At 48.5% G+C, this 17864-nt stretch overlaps 1 protein-coding gene across 10 annotated transcripts in view; it reads left to right on the top strand.

Moving 5' to 3' along the window:
* Cadps (calcium-dependent secretion activator 1) overlaps positions 1-17864 on the top strand; it is a 618572-nt gene that overhangs the window by 467408 nt on the left and 133300 nt on the right. Inside the window, exon 28 of one of the 10 annotated variants that reach the window (XM_075704050.1) lies at positions 16538-16662. The exons of the other annotated variants lie outside the window; for them this stretch is intronic. Coding sequence (XP_075560165.1) covers positions 16538-16573 — 36 coding nt within the window. The 3' untranslated portion in view covers positions 16574-16662. Of the gene's footprint in view, positions 1-16537; positions 16663-17864 lie in introns of those variants that run through there. 10 annotated transcript variants of the gene reach the window in all.

Below are 17864 nucleotides of genomic sequence, written 5' to 3'. Positions count from 1 at the left end.
CCATGCTGTAGAGCCGTGCAGAATGCGTAAACAAATGTCCGTGCACATGTGTATATGGCGCAGGGATTTTGCACAATGTACGCTTTGCCTGAATCTTTACTTGAACTTGCTTTATTGCAGCCAATACTGGCAAAAAATGTAGATAGCAAGGCTGATGTTTGGACGGGGTAGTACGGCCTGCCGGATGAGTCGGTGTGCGGTCAGCCTCGTGTCTAGCCGCAGCGTCAGCTTTTTGATGGGTATCTGAAGAAACCTGGCGAGCAGGCACATATCGTCGTGGTCTGGCGTGAAGTGTTTCCATAACAAAACAAAAGCTTCAGATGAGTGCCAGTCTTTTCTGCCCACCTTCATCTCGCAAGCCCTATGCCACCTGAAGAATGATACGCAGCGCTCCCTGCTCTATTAGCTCCTGCACCCCACAGTGCTACATAGGCGCGGCGGTGGCTGAACAAAGCACACGTTTCCTGTATGCGCGCACAGCTGAAATACGGATTATTCGCCGGAATATACATGCTGACTCTGCAAGCATGCAGCTTTTGACGTCACAGCTCGCGAGGGTGCCAGTGCTGCTCCACTGTTGGGCGGTTCGAGTGTAATAGAAAAACAATTAAATACTGCTCAAATGCGCGAAAATTTTGCCAATGTGTTCTTGAACGGTTACCTCACACAATACAGATTATAATCGAAAAATGTGTGTTATGCCCCTTTAAAGGAGTACTGGCACAAATTTTGGAGGGCTCTGTTTTTTGTGCTTCATCAGTAGCTGTTCATCCAGTAATCATAGTAAAGAAACTCGTTTGCATCAATGTGCGGCGATTGTTATATTCTCGTATGTTATGACCACTTGGGGTTTCAATTTCGAAGAGCACTTCGTTCCCCGTAGCATATGAAGCATGCTTCGAAACAGCAATGATAACAGAAGCACACAGGCATGTGATGCGCGCTGGCGCACCGTCTATAATACTGTCACGTAGTAATGAGGGTGAAGAAGGCAGCAAAACTGTTATTGACGAAACTAGCGCTTTATTGAGCGAACTTGTGCCCTCAAAAGCAGGCTACACTCAAAGAACAATGATAGCGGCGAACACAGTAAATGATCGTCGAAAATCTGATCTGCCGGTCAAGCGCGTCGGCTTTCATAGACGAGCCATCGAATGTTCCAGAGAAATCGCTGGTGCCCGCGTGTCCTCCAGAAAGTTATACACCATTCGCGTCGCATATACGATCAGATTACATGAGCTTCAGCAATGACAGACAGCAGCAAGAACCATCGATAACATCTGAGAAACTTCCAAAACATGCAGTCGCGTCACACGCTGAGCACAGCAGCAAGAACCGTCGATAACACGCGAGAAATTTCCGATACGGCTGGATACACAATAAGGTCATAGAACGTACCTATCGCAGTCTATGCCAGTCCTAGAATTATAGATGGTGTGGAAGAACTTTAGCAGTAATTTTTTCCTCCTTTCTTGGAGCAGCTTCCACCCCAATGTCTGCTTTGCAGCAGTCATGCTAAGCTGTCTGCTGTAATTAAAAAAAATTAAATTATAAGGTTTTACGTGCCAAAACCACTCTCTGATTATAAGGCACGCCATAGTGGAGGACTCCGGCAATTTCGACCACCTGTGGTTCTTTAACGTGCACCTAAATCTAAGTACATGGGTGTTTTCGCATTTCGCTCCCCATCGAAATGCGGCCACCGTGGCCGGGATTCGATCCCGCGACCTCGTGCTCAGCAGCTGAACACCATAACCACTGAGCAACCACAGCGGGTTGCTGTAATTATCTAAAACATATCGGGCTGCGAGATTTTGCACTTTCTCAATTTTATCCTTGTCAGTGTTTGTTGCAGGATCCCAGACTGTACAGCCATATTCTAGGATAGACCTTACATATGTTTTATATAACAGATCACGAATTTGTTTCTGAAAGAGCTTGGTGTTCCGTCGCAAGAAACCCAACATTTTGCATGCTTTTCCCATGATGTTGTCAGTGTGATAGTGCCAAGATATGGACCGTGTGAGATATATTCTTAAATACTTGAATTCTAGAGCACTGCCCAAGCAAGATTAATTTATGTAGTAGGTCGTGCTTTGTGCAGTTCTTTTTTTTGTGAAATGCATGTGTACCGTTTTGTGCGTGTTTAGTTGCACGTTCCATTTCTTGCAGCATGTATATATTGACACGTGTACTTGTTTGTCTTTATTGGGCAACCATGTTTCGCCGCCTAACAAATGTTATCGCACAACGCAGGACGCACCTCCATGTATCGGAAGTTTCTGGAATGTTATCGATGGTTCCATCTGCTGTCTGTCACCAAACCTTGTGTAATCTGATTGCATGTATGCGCAACGCGAATAGTGTAGAACTTTGCGGAAGACACGCGGGTCCAAGCGATTACTCCGGAACATTAGACGACTGATGTATAAAAGCCGACGCACTTGACCCGCTGATCAGATTTCCAACGATCACCGACTGTGTTCACCACTGTTGTTGTGCTTTAAGTGTAACTTGCTTTTAGGGCACAAGTTCGCCCAATAAAGATTTAGTTGCGCCATTCGCAGTGTTGCTACTGTGTTTGTGACAGTCACTACCACCTGACATCTGGTGCAGGTGCTAGTGCGTTCATGTACTGAATGTCCCTGCTAAGCCGCGATACAAGCCCGAAACCCGATGACAACACCAACGTCGCCAAGGACGAGCGAGCTAGCCATAGGCAGCAAGGACTGCTACCTCTTCCCAAGATGACAGACCTCTTCTCAAGATGACCAGAGGGATCAAGCCCAAGTCAGCAACCCTGATGGTTGCCCCAGCATCCCCCATTCTGATACAACAACTTCAGGACTCACCAACCTTCCGTGAATCATCGTTTGAAGACCTGGAAACCTGGCTAGAGACGTATGAATGAATTGCAACTTTCAACGTCTGGGACTCCGATGACAAGCTGCAACATCTGTACTTCGCCTTGGAAGACGTTGCGAAAATGTGGTTTCAGAACCGGGAGTCGGCCCTGACAATGTGGGGATCTGTTCAATAGCGGCTTCCTGCGGACCTTTACGAGCGTCGTGCGCAAGGAAAGGGCCGAAGCTATGCTAGAAGCCCGAGTACAACTACCCTACGAAAACATAGCGATCTTCACCGAGGAGATGGCGCGCCTGTTCCGCCATGCCGACCCCGAAATGTCCGAGGAGAAAAAGCTTCACCTACTCATGCGTGGCATCAAGCAAGAACTTTTTGCAGCAACGATACGAAATCTACTGATGACCGTCGAAGTTCCTCACAAGGCCACAAGCATAGAAAAAACTGGGAATGCGGAACGGGCAATTCAACCACCATGCAAGCCCAGCAATTTACGCCGAAGTTCAATCATTGGGCACCGACAACCTACGAGAGACCATCAGTGCGGTCGTGTGAGAGGAACTTCAGAGGATGTTCACAAGATCCCAGCATCAGGTTGCCTCGATCGCTGACATCATGATAGAAGAAATCCAGCAGTCACTGGAACTTCTTGAAGGCAAGCCGGAATTGCCACAGGCCCAGCCTGAAGCAATGACCTATGCTGCCATCGCCTGCTGTCAAAGTAGCCCTCTGCGCCTGCGCCAGGGCACTCTAACGACACAGTTCCACCGTCCGTCGCTGCCGCCAGCTCGCCCACCCATCGTCCAGGGAAGACAGACGTCTGGCGTGCTCCTGGCCACTGTCCGCTCTGCTACCACTGTGAAGAAGCGGGTCACGTCTACCGACGATGCCCATACCGGGAGATGGGACTGCGAGGGTTCGACATTAATGCGCCACGACCACAGCTTGGCGAATGACCTCGCGATATCGCCGACTACCTCACCGCTACTCAGTAGAGCCCTCGGCGACTGTCCCGTTCGCTGTCACCAGGCCGCTACCTGTCGCCGCAATGATGACCATACACTGGCCCAGCCTGGGGCCGGTCTACGAGCCCACATCCGGAAAACTAAAAGCAGCAACTGATGGAGATGCGGTTGTTGTTAGTCGAACTGACGAAGATCCTCCGCCGACGGTGAAGACGCCGGAAAGACGATCTCGACGATATATAAACGAGACGCCGCCATCCTGACGAAGCCATAAAGTAAAAAATACACCGATGAAAGACTACTTGGTGACGCGATGTCCCAGCTTCAGTTCAACACGATGCAGCCGTGATCTGATGCTAAGACATAACTGCAGCGCAAGACAAAAATCACCGATCTTGATGTGCTTCACGACGGCAACGCAGTTACCGCCTTAGTGGACACAGGAGCTGACTACTCCGTCATGAGTGGACCCATCGCCGCTCAGTTGAAGAAGGTTAAGACTGCATGGGAGGGCCCTCAAATTCAGACAGCTAGAGGACACCTCATTACGCCGACTGGTATCTGCCCCCAAGGATTACAGTTCAATACCGGACCTACCCTGCCACCTTCGTTATCCTCCAGCAGTTTTCAGGAGACATCATTCCCTGTCAATCATTTCCAAAGTGAACCTGTCTTTGGCTAAGAGCGGAACCGGCGAAGGCATAGTCCGCTTTAGGTTCTGTTGCTGTGGCTAGGCTGTGGGCTCGCGGCCCTGGCTGCGCATGCCGGTCGCACAACCCTGCAGACACGTGGCCGTCGCGCGCGTGTGTTGGTAGCTTAGGAGGCTATCACTTGCCTTTGTCGTCTGCTTGGCATTGCTCTTTCAATGTCGACCACGGCTGGAAGTGCGATACGCGTTCGAAGAAATGACAGATAGCGATATGCACCACCCCTGCCGGCTTTCTAGGTAGACCTTTTGCAGGCTACGCTGTCAACTGGAGGATACTCGAGTGCAAGCGTACGAGTGGTTATTCCACGCAGAGGAAGGAATTGCGCGCTGCGGTTCATAGCCACCGGCCTGCAGCTCCCAGAGGTCGGTTGGAAGCGAAGCCTTCATCGGAATGGCCTAAATCTTTGCTGCCGACATTGTCCACAAAGTTGCTCTCTCAATTACTGTGTTGGCCGGTAGAAGGACTGGGTCAGCTTTCCCGTGACCTCCACTTCAAAGTCAATGCCAAGGAGATATTTGCATGGTGAGATCGAATTCCCAGTGATATCGCCAGCGTGAATAACTCGCAGCTTGCCGTTCAGCAATCAGAAGGGTTCAACCTAGGCTGGTCCGGCGCTTCCTTCGTTTGGCTGATAAATCTATACAGTCAGGACGGGAAGATATTGTGGAGATCTCTTATTTGGCTGCCCTTTTTTCTCTAGTTCGGGAGTGCTGCACTTTGTTCCTCAATCTCACTGCACAGCGCGTGCAATCAGCACCACGCTCTTTGATTTTACTTTTTTGACCCGTATATCGTAATGTTCAATTTAAAGTTTCATCGCTTCTATCATGCGATGCGCTGTGACGAAGATCGCAGCGATAGAGGCAGCGTGGCGATGAGCAAGTCAGGTGTGAGCCGAAGGGTGAAAAAGAAGGAAAATTGATATAGTGGGCTAGTAAAGGTGGCGCTAAGAACAAGTTCATGGTTTTGTCACTCTTGCTATTTAGGAAGTGCTGGCAATGCGTTGTCGTTGCGTGCATCGTATAAGCTCCTGGTAGCAGACGACACAGCGCTGTGCTCTGCCAACTCATTTATGCTTGCGATACGACCTGTCTGATGAGAATGAAAAAGATTGGCATTAATAAATTACTTCTGCATTGCGTAAACACCCGGCACCACACGTTTATAGTTTAGAACTTGCTGTATAATATTTAATTTATATTTTATATATATTATTATATATTTTTATAATCCCGTGAGGGATTGACAGTGTGTGAAATAAATAAATAATAATTATAGCAAGCAGAAATATTCTGCAGTTCCTCGATTAGCTCATCATGTGATGACGTACACACAACGTTAGCACCCTCTCGTCTAGTGGTCGCGTCCTCTCCTTGTTCCACCTCCGGCTTGGGAGTGGCACATTTAGTGACGTAAGCGGCGAAGTGAGCGATGTGTGAGCGAGGCGAGACGACGACACATGTGTCGTCATTTCTTCCTGTTCATGTCAGAACGTTCCAACTGGGCTATGTGCAACCAACGAGCTCAGGCAAACACTATTCTGAAGTTCGTAGTGGATGGAGAGAGAGAATAAACTTTTATTTGGCAAACAAGTAAGAAATTTTCCTCGATGAGTGGGGCCCTTAGCCCAGAGCTCCATTGCCATGCGCGACATCGCGAGCCCACTGGATCAGCCGTTGCTGTTCCTGCCGGCATGTGTTGAGCAGCGCAGACTCCCAAGAGGGAAGGGCAGGGTTGGCTATAGGAGGAACAGCTGAAGGGTTAGGGCATTTCCATGTGGAGTGGTGTACCGTGGGTTTGGCCCCACAGTAGGGACAACAGGAAGGGTATAGGGAGGGATGAAAGATATGTAGCATGTAGAGACAAGGAAAGCAATTGGTCTGCAGTTGCCGCCAGGCAGTGGCATCTGCCCTATTAAGCAAAGGATGAGGAAGAAGATAATTATGACGGCATTGTAGGTAGTGCTCATTCGTCGCGGTGTAGTGTAGGGGCTCTGAAGGTGTGTCGTCTGGGTTGGACAGCTCTTCCAATGATGCCCAGCCAGTCAGACCTTGGGCTACCGCATTAATGCGTTCATTACCATGGAGGGAGGCATGTCCATGAGTTCATACGATTGCGCCCTGTGTAACATGGGAGGGGGGACAGAGGAGAGGATTCAATGTGTGTGTGCAGTCGCAAGTGCTTGCGCGAAGGCCCGGCAGGCAGCCTGCGAGTCCGTCACTATGGCAATGGGGGTCTCATGTGCGGGAAGGGTTGAGGCGTGGACAATGGCCAGGGCGATAGCTCCCTCCTCTGCTGAGCAGCTATCTATTGTAAGAACTGTGGTACACACCCTAAGCGCGCCTGTGTTGTCAATTACAGCTAAACACATGGCTTGCCTCCTAGCGGGCTGCATCAGTGTACAAAACTGGTGTCATTGTGGTGTCATCTCCAAAAATGTATGCCACGGCCTGAGTTCGGGCATGTCTACGGCCGGCATGTCGCTCGGGATGCATATTGCGGAGAATTAGCGCTACTTAAATGCTAGCGTGTAGAGCAGGAGCGACGCGATATTGTGGGACGTGTGTGGGTGTCTCAGGGACAGAGTATCCAAAATGAAAGAGTATAGTGCAGCCCTGACGGCTGCGCCTGAGACGTTGAAGCTGACCGTTGCGATGAGCCTCGAGAAGCTTGCCTACGGTGTTCTGGATGCTAAGCTGAAGAAGCCGTTGTGTGTAAGCATGTGGAGGCAGCCCAAGAGCCGCTTTCACTGCCTTCCGTAGAAGGGCGTCCATCTTCTTAGTCCGAATGAGGGTGAGATAACGATAGGGGGCGTGATAGGTGAGCCGGCTGATTATCAGAGCCTGTACTACGTGAAGGACATCTTTCTCGTGAAGGCCTCTTCTACGATTAGTAATGCGGTTTATCATATGTGTTACTTGTGCTATCTGCTGACCCAGAAGGTGCGTAGTGTGCGAGGCAGACTTAATGTGGAGGCCCAAGATACGGAGTCTAGCTATCTAATACGGCTGCCATGTAAAAACAGGGAGATATTGAGGAATTCATCGGTTCTGCGACGCCGAATGTGCACGAGGAGCAATTCCGACTTTTCTGCTGCACAGGCAAGGCCGCCTATGGCTGCATAGTTTTGCACCACACGCGGAGCTTCCTGGAGAGCATCCTGGATGGTCCTGTCGGATCCCTGGGTTGCCCAGATCGTAACGTCGTCAGCGTAGAGAGCATGCCGGATGGTTGGTATCTGGTCTAGTAAGGGGGGGCAGCTTAGCCATTGCCCCGTTGAAGAGGGTGGGCGACAGGATCGAGCCCTGTGGCGTTCCTCCACCTGCGATAGTGATGACGTCCGATCGGAGCCCTCCTATGCCGATAATGGTTGTGCGGTCCGAAAGGAAAGCTCTGAGATAGTTGTAGGTGCGTGTGTCGCACTGGGAAGAAGCCAGATTGTCGAGAATTAGATCGTGGGAGACGTCGAAGGCCCCCTTAAGGTCCAAGGCCAGAATAGCTCTGGCTGTGCCGCAGTAGGGCCATCCACAACGTCATGCTTAACTGCAGCAAAACGTCTTGCGTAGAGAGGTTAGGGCGGTAGCCGAAGAGTGTATCCAGAAAGAATTGGCTGTCTTCGAGAAAGGGTTGTTCAATAAGTTTACCTACACATGAAGTTAAAGATATAGGTAGGATATTCTGGAGGGACAGTAGCTTGCCTTGCTTAGGAATTAGTATGATGTCCGCATGGCGCCATTCCTGTGGAAGCGTGCTATTCCTCCAGTGGTCATTGTAGAATGCAGGGAATTCCTGAATGGCCCGATCCTCTAGGTTGCGTAGGAGCGTGTATTGAATCCCATCAGCCCCGGGTGCTGTGTTGCGCTTTATGCCCTGCAAGGCTGCCCTAACCTCGGCTTCTGTAATATCAGCATCTGGGAGGGTGGCGTCCATGTGTGGGTATTCTCGGTTCCTGTAGCAATGTAGCGTTGCTGTAGAGCGTAGAGAAGTGTCATCAAGACCTGATTTGTGGAGGATGGTGCGGACTGTGTTGCTAGTGTGCATTTTGGTTTGCATATGGTTTAATAATGCACAGAGTAGCGACCATGTCCAAGGTGGGCTTAGCGTGCCGCTAAGGTGATCCCAAAGGCTATGCCAATTGTTGTTAGTGAGGGTGTTCGCGTAGTCATCTGCTCCGTAGTTAGGCGGGTGATACAGAGTCGAAGTTTACGATTATGTTTTTGCCGCCGCCACTGCCAGGTCAGGCCTCTGCAGATTTCATCAACTCCTCCCGCCATGATGCAACTTTACTGTGCCGCCTCTGGTTAGGGGTGGCTTTTACGAAAGCCTAGTCATTCCTTATTGGAATGTCCAACACATCGATCTGTGACTCTTGCAACTGTGAAGAGACGATTGAGGATGTGTTGTGTTTTTGTGGTCTCTATGACAACGAATGCGATGTGTTTCAGAGGGTATTGAACCAATTAGATAACAGACCATTCTTGTACTATGGCTCCATGCATCGCAGGCTTACAAAGCGACGCAAGCACTGCTACATTTCATGAAAGCGACTGACCTCAGTGACAGATTATAGGCGTGAAGTTATGGACATCTGTATGTACTCACGCCGATGGTACCTTATTCCCTCCCTCTCCTTTCTTTTCTTCCCTTAAAGCCCTTCCCCTGTGTGGGGTAGCAAACCGGACGTGCACCTGGTTGACCTCCCTACCTTTCCTTCCTTCCTTTTCATCCATCATTCTCCACATTCAGGAGTGTGTGTTGGTGGCACCTGCAATTCAGTAGCTTGAACGTAATGATCGCTGCCCAAGTTCTCCACAAGATTGCTCCAAGAGTTTTGACCTACCCCTCTGACCATCGTGAGGTCAGGGCACATGTCTCTGTTTACACTGTTGCCTAATCGTGTTGGTTGATCTGGTTCCGTCAGCAGAGTCATGCGATGGAGCGCTGTTTCCGTTTGGTAACCCCACGCAGGGTGTGGGGCATCGAAGTTGCCTACAATGACCATCTGTTTAGCTACTTTGCATAGATGTGCAAAAAGATGGCCAAACTCATGCTTCGTCGCAATAGGTGCGCTTTAGATATTAAGCACAAACAGGCTGCTATGAGAGCGAGAGCACAGGACCAATTCGAGAAGTATGTGCGGTATGGGTGAGGTTTCGAGGGTGTGTTCGATAACGATCATATGTTTGGACACTAATGTGGCTGGGAGGTGTGGTGTGTTGCTATTTATTGTGTCTGTGTATGTGTTGCAGCCGGGCAGTCTAAGAGTACAATGCACTTCCCGCAACACTATTATATCGGGAAGATGGGGCTAGTGGCAATGATGGCCGCTTCTGGGGGGTCCGGCCCTTGGGGCGACTCCGGTCAGTTTGGCGGTGATCCCCGGGTGAGCCGCGAGTGAGGTTGCTTCCTCTAGTCCAGGGGTTCTCCACCGAGCTCCCCATTGCCGTTGCCGCTTGGGTCATATTGACGTGTACTTATTTGTCTTTATCGGGTGGCATGTTTCACCGCCTAACAAATGTTATCGTACAGCGCAGAACGCGCCTGCATGTATCGGAAGCTTCTGGAATGTTATCGATGCTTCCATCCCCTGTCTGTGAGCGAACCTTGTGTAATCTGATCGCATGTGTGCACGACGCGAATAATGTAGAACTTTGTAGAAGGCATGCGAGTCCCAGCGATTGCTCTGGAACATTCGACAACTGATGTATAAAAGAGGACGCGCTTGACCCGCTGATCAGATTTTCGACGATCGCCGACCGTGTTCGCCGCTATTGTTGTGCTATAAGTGTAGCCTGTTTTTGTGGGCACAGGTTCGCCCAATAAAAGTTCGTTTTGTCTTTCACAGTATTGCTATTGTGTTCTTCAACGTCACCACCACGTGACAATATCTTGCTGAGCGCTCTGCTCAGTCATCGTCTTAGGCTGGCCCTGGGCTGAGCCGGATGGGAGGCACTGATCCTTATGCTGTTTTTTTTTCTGAAGCACATGTTTTTTATGTGGTGGCAGTTGATGCATGGGCAGTGAAGGTTAGTGGCGGGGTGAATGCCATTGCAGTGAATACATTTAGGTGCGCTCTCAGGTTCCTTCAGTGGGTTTTAGATGCCACACACCGGGCAACGGGGTTTGTCGGGCGTGTGACAGACGTCCACCTGGTGGCCCATCGACAAGCACACGCTGCACACCTGTTGGCGCGGTCGGTAGACGTGGCAGCGGAGTTCTGCTCCGTACATACGGACGTAGCTGGGTACATGGGTGCCATATTTGTAGTTCCCATCATGCGAGCTTTTCCAGCAGCGTCGTCATAGTGGTGTTCGGCTCAATGCCTGACACTACACTCTTGCAAGAGTTGTCTGGGGCAGCTACGTACGCTTTGATGGCGCATTGAGTAAAGCCCATGGAGATGACTGAACTTTCTGGAGCCGTGCCGTGAGGTTCTCGTCTGGTGTGCTGAGCACCGCAAGATTTTGCTCAGTGCGGATGCGAATAAGGAGTTCGTTGAGAACGGCACTGTCCAGCCCCGCTGCTATGCCCATGGCTCGGTCAACATAAGGATGAGGCCATGCATCGGGGCTCAGGCCGTCTCTCAGGCGGAACACAATCTTGTAGTTGTCAACAGGCAGTGGCGAGAGTCACATGTTCATCTTGCGAGGTGCTCAGGTTAGCGGAGGAGGCGGCGATTTCGCAGTAGCTTCAGCTAAGCGTTTCTTCTTCCGAGCCACGGGAAACCAGTTGGTGTCCTCCTTGGCCTGACTGGATGAAGCGCCGGCATCCATAGTGTCGGGGGAGTGGCTGCCATCAGTCTCCATCTGAGCGGAGTAAATTGGCACGGGAAAGGACGCGTGCCCATGTCTAGGTTGGCGAGGTGAAGCACAGGTAAGGCTCAGCGCGGCGGCCCTGGTGGTCAAAAACTTACAAAGCCAATAAGATGTGAGGATCTCACCGGATCTTGAAGAAATTGGTCTCGATCGAGGCCACTCGCCCAGTTGCGTCGTTTGATGGCATTTCCAGTGGTGAGAAGGCAGGGAAACCGCTCGTTGATGGTTCGAAATGCGGCGCCCATACGGTGTGCGGCCAGTGGCTACTGCAGGACGTGGTGCCCCCTGCCTAGTGGATAAATTTTTGACTATTGCTTAGCAGATGCTACCAATGCCCTAACGATAGAGTGAGAGCATTTCAGTTACTTCGGGGCTTCCTCGGCAACGAAAACAACTAGCGTCATCCTTCAACTATGTGCGATTTCTCTCTCTCTCGCAGCGCTCTTGACGGTTTCATCACTGTCACACAAAGGGAGTGACAAGAAAGTGCCTTCTTAGATACTTTCTCTTCGCGCTTTCAAATTTTCTCGGCTGCCACCACCTACCACGGAGAGCAACAGCACAACCGGTGGCAATATCTCTGCGTCGTGCGTTGCTTCGTTGGGTTACTTCGTAGGCTTAGACGTTTTGATGATTATTTCGTTTGTATGCACTCACCGCAGGTAGGACTGTCACTCTTGCATTCTTTCAAGATTGTTTCATGTTGGTGCCATTGACGAGGTGACAGCTGCCTCGGTGATGTGAGTGCTTTTCCGCCGCGGCTTCCAACACGCATAAAAAGAAGGCAAAATGGCCTCGCACTGTAACCGCCTTGCTTGCCACCAAGACACGTCACTGCAGATCGTTGCAGGCCGCGCCCGTTCTTTGGACTCGTCCAAAGCACACCACCGCCCATATTCTCTTTCGCACGTGATACGCTGAAATGCCTAGAGTAATTACGGAACACAAAACGAGCCGCTAAATTTTGCACTCTTTCTAACTTTTGTATATCAACCTTTAGCCAGGGGTCCCATACAGTGCAAGCATAATCGAGGACAGATCTAACATTCGTAATATACAGGAGTAGCTTAGTTTCCGAAGGGAAATGTTTTGCATTTTGTCGCAAGAAACCTAGTACCCTACACGCCTTGGCTGAAACGTATTCAATATGACGGTGCCATGACAGATTGGAGGTAAATAGAACACCAAGATATTTGAACTCGGATACAGATGACAGCTGTTGAGTGCTTATTTTGTATTTAAATTGATGAGGAGTATGTTTTCTTGTAAAAGACAGGTGAACAGTTTTCTGCAAATTTATACGCATGCCCTGGCTTTTGCTCCAATCCGTAACCTTGTTCAGGTCCTCTTGCAAGGCAAGACAATCATTTTCATTATGAATAACTCTATATAACACACAATCATCTGCGAATAAACGTACAGGAGATGAAATATCAACACATATGTCATTCATGTAGATTAAAAATAGGAGAGGGCCCAGGACGGATCCCTGTGGTGCTCCTGATGTGACCTCAATGTCATCCGAGTGTTGGCTGTTTAAAACTACTTTCTGGTGCCTTGAGCTTAAATATTCCTTAATCCAAGCAATAACTGATGTATTTGATACCATGATAACTTCTCTATCAATAAATCATGGGGAACAACATCAAAAGCTTTCTCAAAATCGAGAAAAACCAAATCAATAGAGCAGCCGTTATCTAAGGCACTTGCTATATCGTGTTAGTTCTGTTAGCTGGGTAACACAGGAAAAACCCGTACGAAATCCGTGTTGCCAAGGACTTAGCAGTGAGTATCTGTTTAAGTGGTTTATAATGCTAGTAAAAAAGATGTGTTCAAACACTTTGCAAACAGTACATGTCAAAGAAATGGGTCGATAACTGAATACTGTACACTGTTACGGGGTCCAGACTTGTGCACAGGGACAACATTTGCAGATTTCCAATCATCAGGTAAGGCACCTTCTTGTAATGATTTATCAAAAATAACGTGAAGATATTTTAGGGCTGAGTGCGCACACGATGATAGTAATGCAACAGGTAAGCCATCAGGACCGCAAGCCTTACCAACGTCCAGCCGCTTTAGTAACAGTTCAATTCCCCTCTGATCAATTGTAGTGTCATCCATGGGTTCACCACACATTTTGCCAAAATTTGTATTCATTTTGCTGCTGTTTCCACGTGCATAGAACACTGAAGCAAAGAATGAGTTGAAGCATCTTGCTTTGGCCAGATTTCCATGAAAAACGGTGCCAGCATCGTCTAAGGGGGGAATAGATAAGTCATCCTTTCTATTCATTTTGATAAGCTTCCATAATACTTGAGGCTGGTTTTTAATTCGCGAGGGGAAGAGCCGAAAAAATTTTCTTAGCCTGTTTCACTGCAATTTTCATTTCTTGTGTAAGTTGATGCATTTTAACTTTTATTGTGGCCGACCGGTTCATTTTGTAGCTAGCGTAAGCATACTGCCTTCGCTTGGCGATTTTGCATACTTCCTTCGTATACCATGGCTTACTTTTGCCACGCCGTGACGTCATCAACCACGATGGAACGTATCGTTCCCACAATTCAAAGATTTTGCTTTTAAATATGCGCCACAGTTCATGCACGTCATTAGATTCTGATAAGGTTTCAAGAACATCGTAATATGCGTCTAGTGCTCGACATATGTCAAGTGTACGGGGTTTTTTGTAAGCATATATGTGTCGCTAGCCGCAATTAACAATTGTAGCGTATGTGAGGTTCATGTTACAAACGACAGCGTTGTGATCCCCTATTCCAGGTACTATCATTGTAGAGTGCACTACCGTGGGAAGGTTAGTGAACAGCAAATCTAATATATTATTTCTTGAGTAGGTTCTAGCACCAGTTGAGATAATGCGAAGGAGTGGCATATTCTTATCATTTCTTTACTTGACGCATTTCCTAAGTTACCTGTAATGCTTGCTCGGGACCAATCCATTTCAGGTAAGTTAAAGTCACCACCTACGAATAAGATATTGGTGTCTATTGTCCCCATGGTATCAGACAGGCACATTAACCGGGCTTCTCGGTGGGCGATAAAACGAACATATTGCAAGAGATTTCCCATTCTGTAACCTAAGTTGAACTCATACTGACTCATTTTGGCCGACATCAATGTCAAGCTTCCGGGAGTCGACTGCCTCATGAATTAAAATAAAAACGCCTCCTCCACGACGACCGCGATCCTTCCTATAACAGACGTAGCCCTCGGGAAATACTTCGCTATCACCTATATTGCAGTCCAGCCATGACTCGGTTCCAATTACTGCAGTTGGCTTCGCAATTTCCAGAACACTGAAAAAGTTGTCGGTTCTGTTGCGAATACTCCTGCAGTTTATTATGAGTATTGTGAAAGCGGAGTACTGTGGCCGTGCCTGTCAAGCAGACCGTACAACCTGTTTGAGCGACTCATCATATACATACTTCGTCTTGTTTAAGTATAGGGTGTCATACTTCAGGTTTACCTTATCACCTTCTGTTCGGTGCTTCTTCGCGTACTCCCATAGCTGTTTCCTTTTTTTCCGCAAACCTTCCGAAAAGTCTTCCGATATGCTAATTTCTGTTACCTTCAACTTTTTTGCATTTGCCAGAACAGCCTGCTTGTCTTTGAACGTGGTAAATTTGACGATTATTGGTCGTTTTTCTTCCGACTGGTACCTTCCAAGGCGGTGGGCTCTTTCAATGTTTACAGCGCCACATTCCAATGTCGACCGACAAATTTCCAAAACATGTTTTTCAAAAACTTCATACTTTTCATGCTCTTCATTGTCTTGGACCCCATAGAAAAGCAAGTTGCTCCTTCTGCTCTGGTTCTCGAGATCGTCTATTTTGTTAACCAGGGATTCCAGCTTAGCTTCTCGAAATTCACTAATTTCCTTGCACTCCCTGACAGTATTCTGCATGTTCCTCTAGCTTAGTTATTTGCGATTGGAGTTTAGTCATGCGCGCGGTAAGGTCACACATTGCCTTTTTATTATCAGCTTGATACTGTTCAATAGCGTTTAGCTTACTCTTTATCTCTTTCTGTCCATTCAAAAGCTGGTTTAGTATGTCGTCTCCGGGACCCGGGTTTCTTTTAACGTCGCCGCATAATAGCAATAACAAAAGATAAAATGCGCACCGCCGTAAAAGAAAGAATCGGTGACGCCTACGGAAAAGTTTTCTTTGCACATTCGAGTTTGAACTGACACTTGCAAAAAGTACAGGGGGTGAAACCAGCAGCGCAAGAACGGGATGAGTGCAACATACATCATCGTAACTAACCTGCACGAAGAACAAGAAGTTCGTGAGCGACGCAGTCATGGCCGCGCCGGTTTCACGCCCCGAAAGCGAATTGAAGATCAGCGGCTTATAGAGGCAGTAGTCGTCCTCGATGTTGGACCATGGTTGTCTAACTGGCAGCAGGCAATGACCAAAAGAGGCGACGGTGTCAGCAAAACAGATATAGGGCCATTGAGGGATGCTCGTGTGAGGGTATTAGCCATTTTGTTCAAGTGCAACACATGATGTCCCGGTACCCATAGCAAACATAGTTTCCGTAAGTACGGAGGTACCATCGAACAAAATGTTCGTTGAATTCTTGAATTTAAAGATGCCGTAAGTGCTGTGAATACAGATAGCTCACAATAACAGTTAATGGGTCATTTTGGGGAAGGTTTTTTAATGCCCTGAAAACGCCAGTCTTGTTCATTTCTTCCGCGTTCCCCTTTTTCGATTCCTCATGCTGCCTTGTGCCCTTTCTTTTTACACTTGACCACGCGGCAAGTTTCCCTGGTCGCTGAATAAGGCTCTGGCAGGCGGCTTGGCTGTTTCGGTACGGTCGCAGGTTTCGCAGATCCGTTGGCATTGGGGAAGCACTGCTGGATATGCATGAAACTGAGCGCCCTGAAAACAGAGAACCAGTCTGCTCAGCCATCGGGTGCGTCTTCGCAGTGTTGACACTGATGAATGAAAGCTTATCGATGCGCCCCAATCGCCAGAACTCAACGAAGTACCGTGTCCATGTCCGAATGTGAAAGGAAGGGCGGTCAGAATCCGTGACATCAATCAGTGACGACGGGCCCATTATGCTCACTGGTGTGAGCTTTTCAGGGACAGGTGCGTCTTGCTTGCGCGTCTCTCACGTAATCGGTAATCAGCTGTGTTGGTTGCCTTTGTTTCTTTAGCCGGCGCATTCGGCCAATGACCGTGCTGAAATCTGAGGATGTGACTCTGACGGGTCAGGAAGAACCTCATTGCTGGGATCCGTGGACACGTCCGTTTGCTGGAGTGTGTGTCAAGTACGGGACAAACCTCCAAGTGCCCAAGCAGTGGTGATGAGACTATCTCGCAGTCACGTTGTGGCGGCGCATGCCGACGCACAATCCGCGACCCGCAGTGGAAAAGAGTCTACGGCGGCAGGGCAGTCTGCGATGTCAAGGCGCTGCAGCGTTGAGCTGGTGCCGGCCATGAGCCCCGGAAGTATGCTGGTCGCTGCAGGAAAGGCGGCGAAGAGCTATAAAAGGTGCACTCCATTCAGCCCAGTGCACAGTGCTGCAAAGTCACTTTGCTGCAGCCATTCATTTATTTTGGTCTGGCCAGGCATGGCGATCGAGTAAGGTGACCTGAACAAGTGGGGTCATTCTTAAAGCCTTGAAATGCTGGTAGTTCTGGTATTATAATCATTTACAGATATATAATGCAATTTCGTGGATAGCAGAATACCTATTTTGAAGGAAACAATGAGTGGTGCTCAATGACCATTCGGCAGATTATGCCAAAATTACCTTTCGAGTACCGCAAGGTTCACAGCTGGTGCCACTGCTTTTTCTGTTCTGTAACAATGACGCTACCTCAGTCATAGAGTCCACTTTCCGAGTGTTTGCAGACAACTGTGTGGTATTGTGAATAATGTTCGTGATTTTGAGTTTGCAGAGTAATTTAGATTTAGTTGCTGATTGGTGTGCACGATAGCATACGTTGCTGAATGTGAAAAGTTGACAATCACGTTCGCACACACTGATGGTGGTGGAGGCGAAATTCAGCGCGCCCACATGACATTCAATAAATTAATATGACATTCTCATTCGAATGCATTGTTATATTACTTGTTTTCTCTTGTCCTCTTTTTTTGGTCGTCTGGACATCTAGTTCTGCGTGGTTAATGGCACGTTAGAGTGGCCGTGGCAAGTCTATAAAGACCAATAAAACACATAACCAGGTTCACTGAATAATTTTTTGTTTATTTTAGCACTTTAATCGACGAGGGTAGCTACATATGGGCTCCCATATATCGTGCCTTCCGTTGTAGCGCAGGCAGGATGACAGGAACATTGAAAGGGAAATTATATACCAATGCACAGCGTTAACATTCAGCAGCAGATTTACTTCCAGTTCTCGCAGGCATACTTATACTCATCGAGAGGTCATAACACACATTGCACTGCAAATATGAACAAAACCGGGAAAACTACTCGCAAACACTTTCGTTGCCGCGCTGATTATTTGGAAGGA

Source organism: Dermacentor variabilis, chromosome 9 (assembly GCF_050947875.1).
Source record: "Dermacentor variabilis isolate Ectoservices chromosome 9, ASM5094787v1, whole genome shotgun sequence".
Classification (NCBI taxonomy): domain Eukaryota; kingdom Metazoa; phylum Arthropoda; class Arachnida; order Ixodida; family Ixodidae; genus Dermacentor; species Dermacentor variabilis.
Note: the sequence above shows the minus strand (reverse complement) of the source record. Positions and strands in the feature narration are given on the sequence as shown.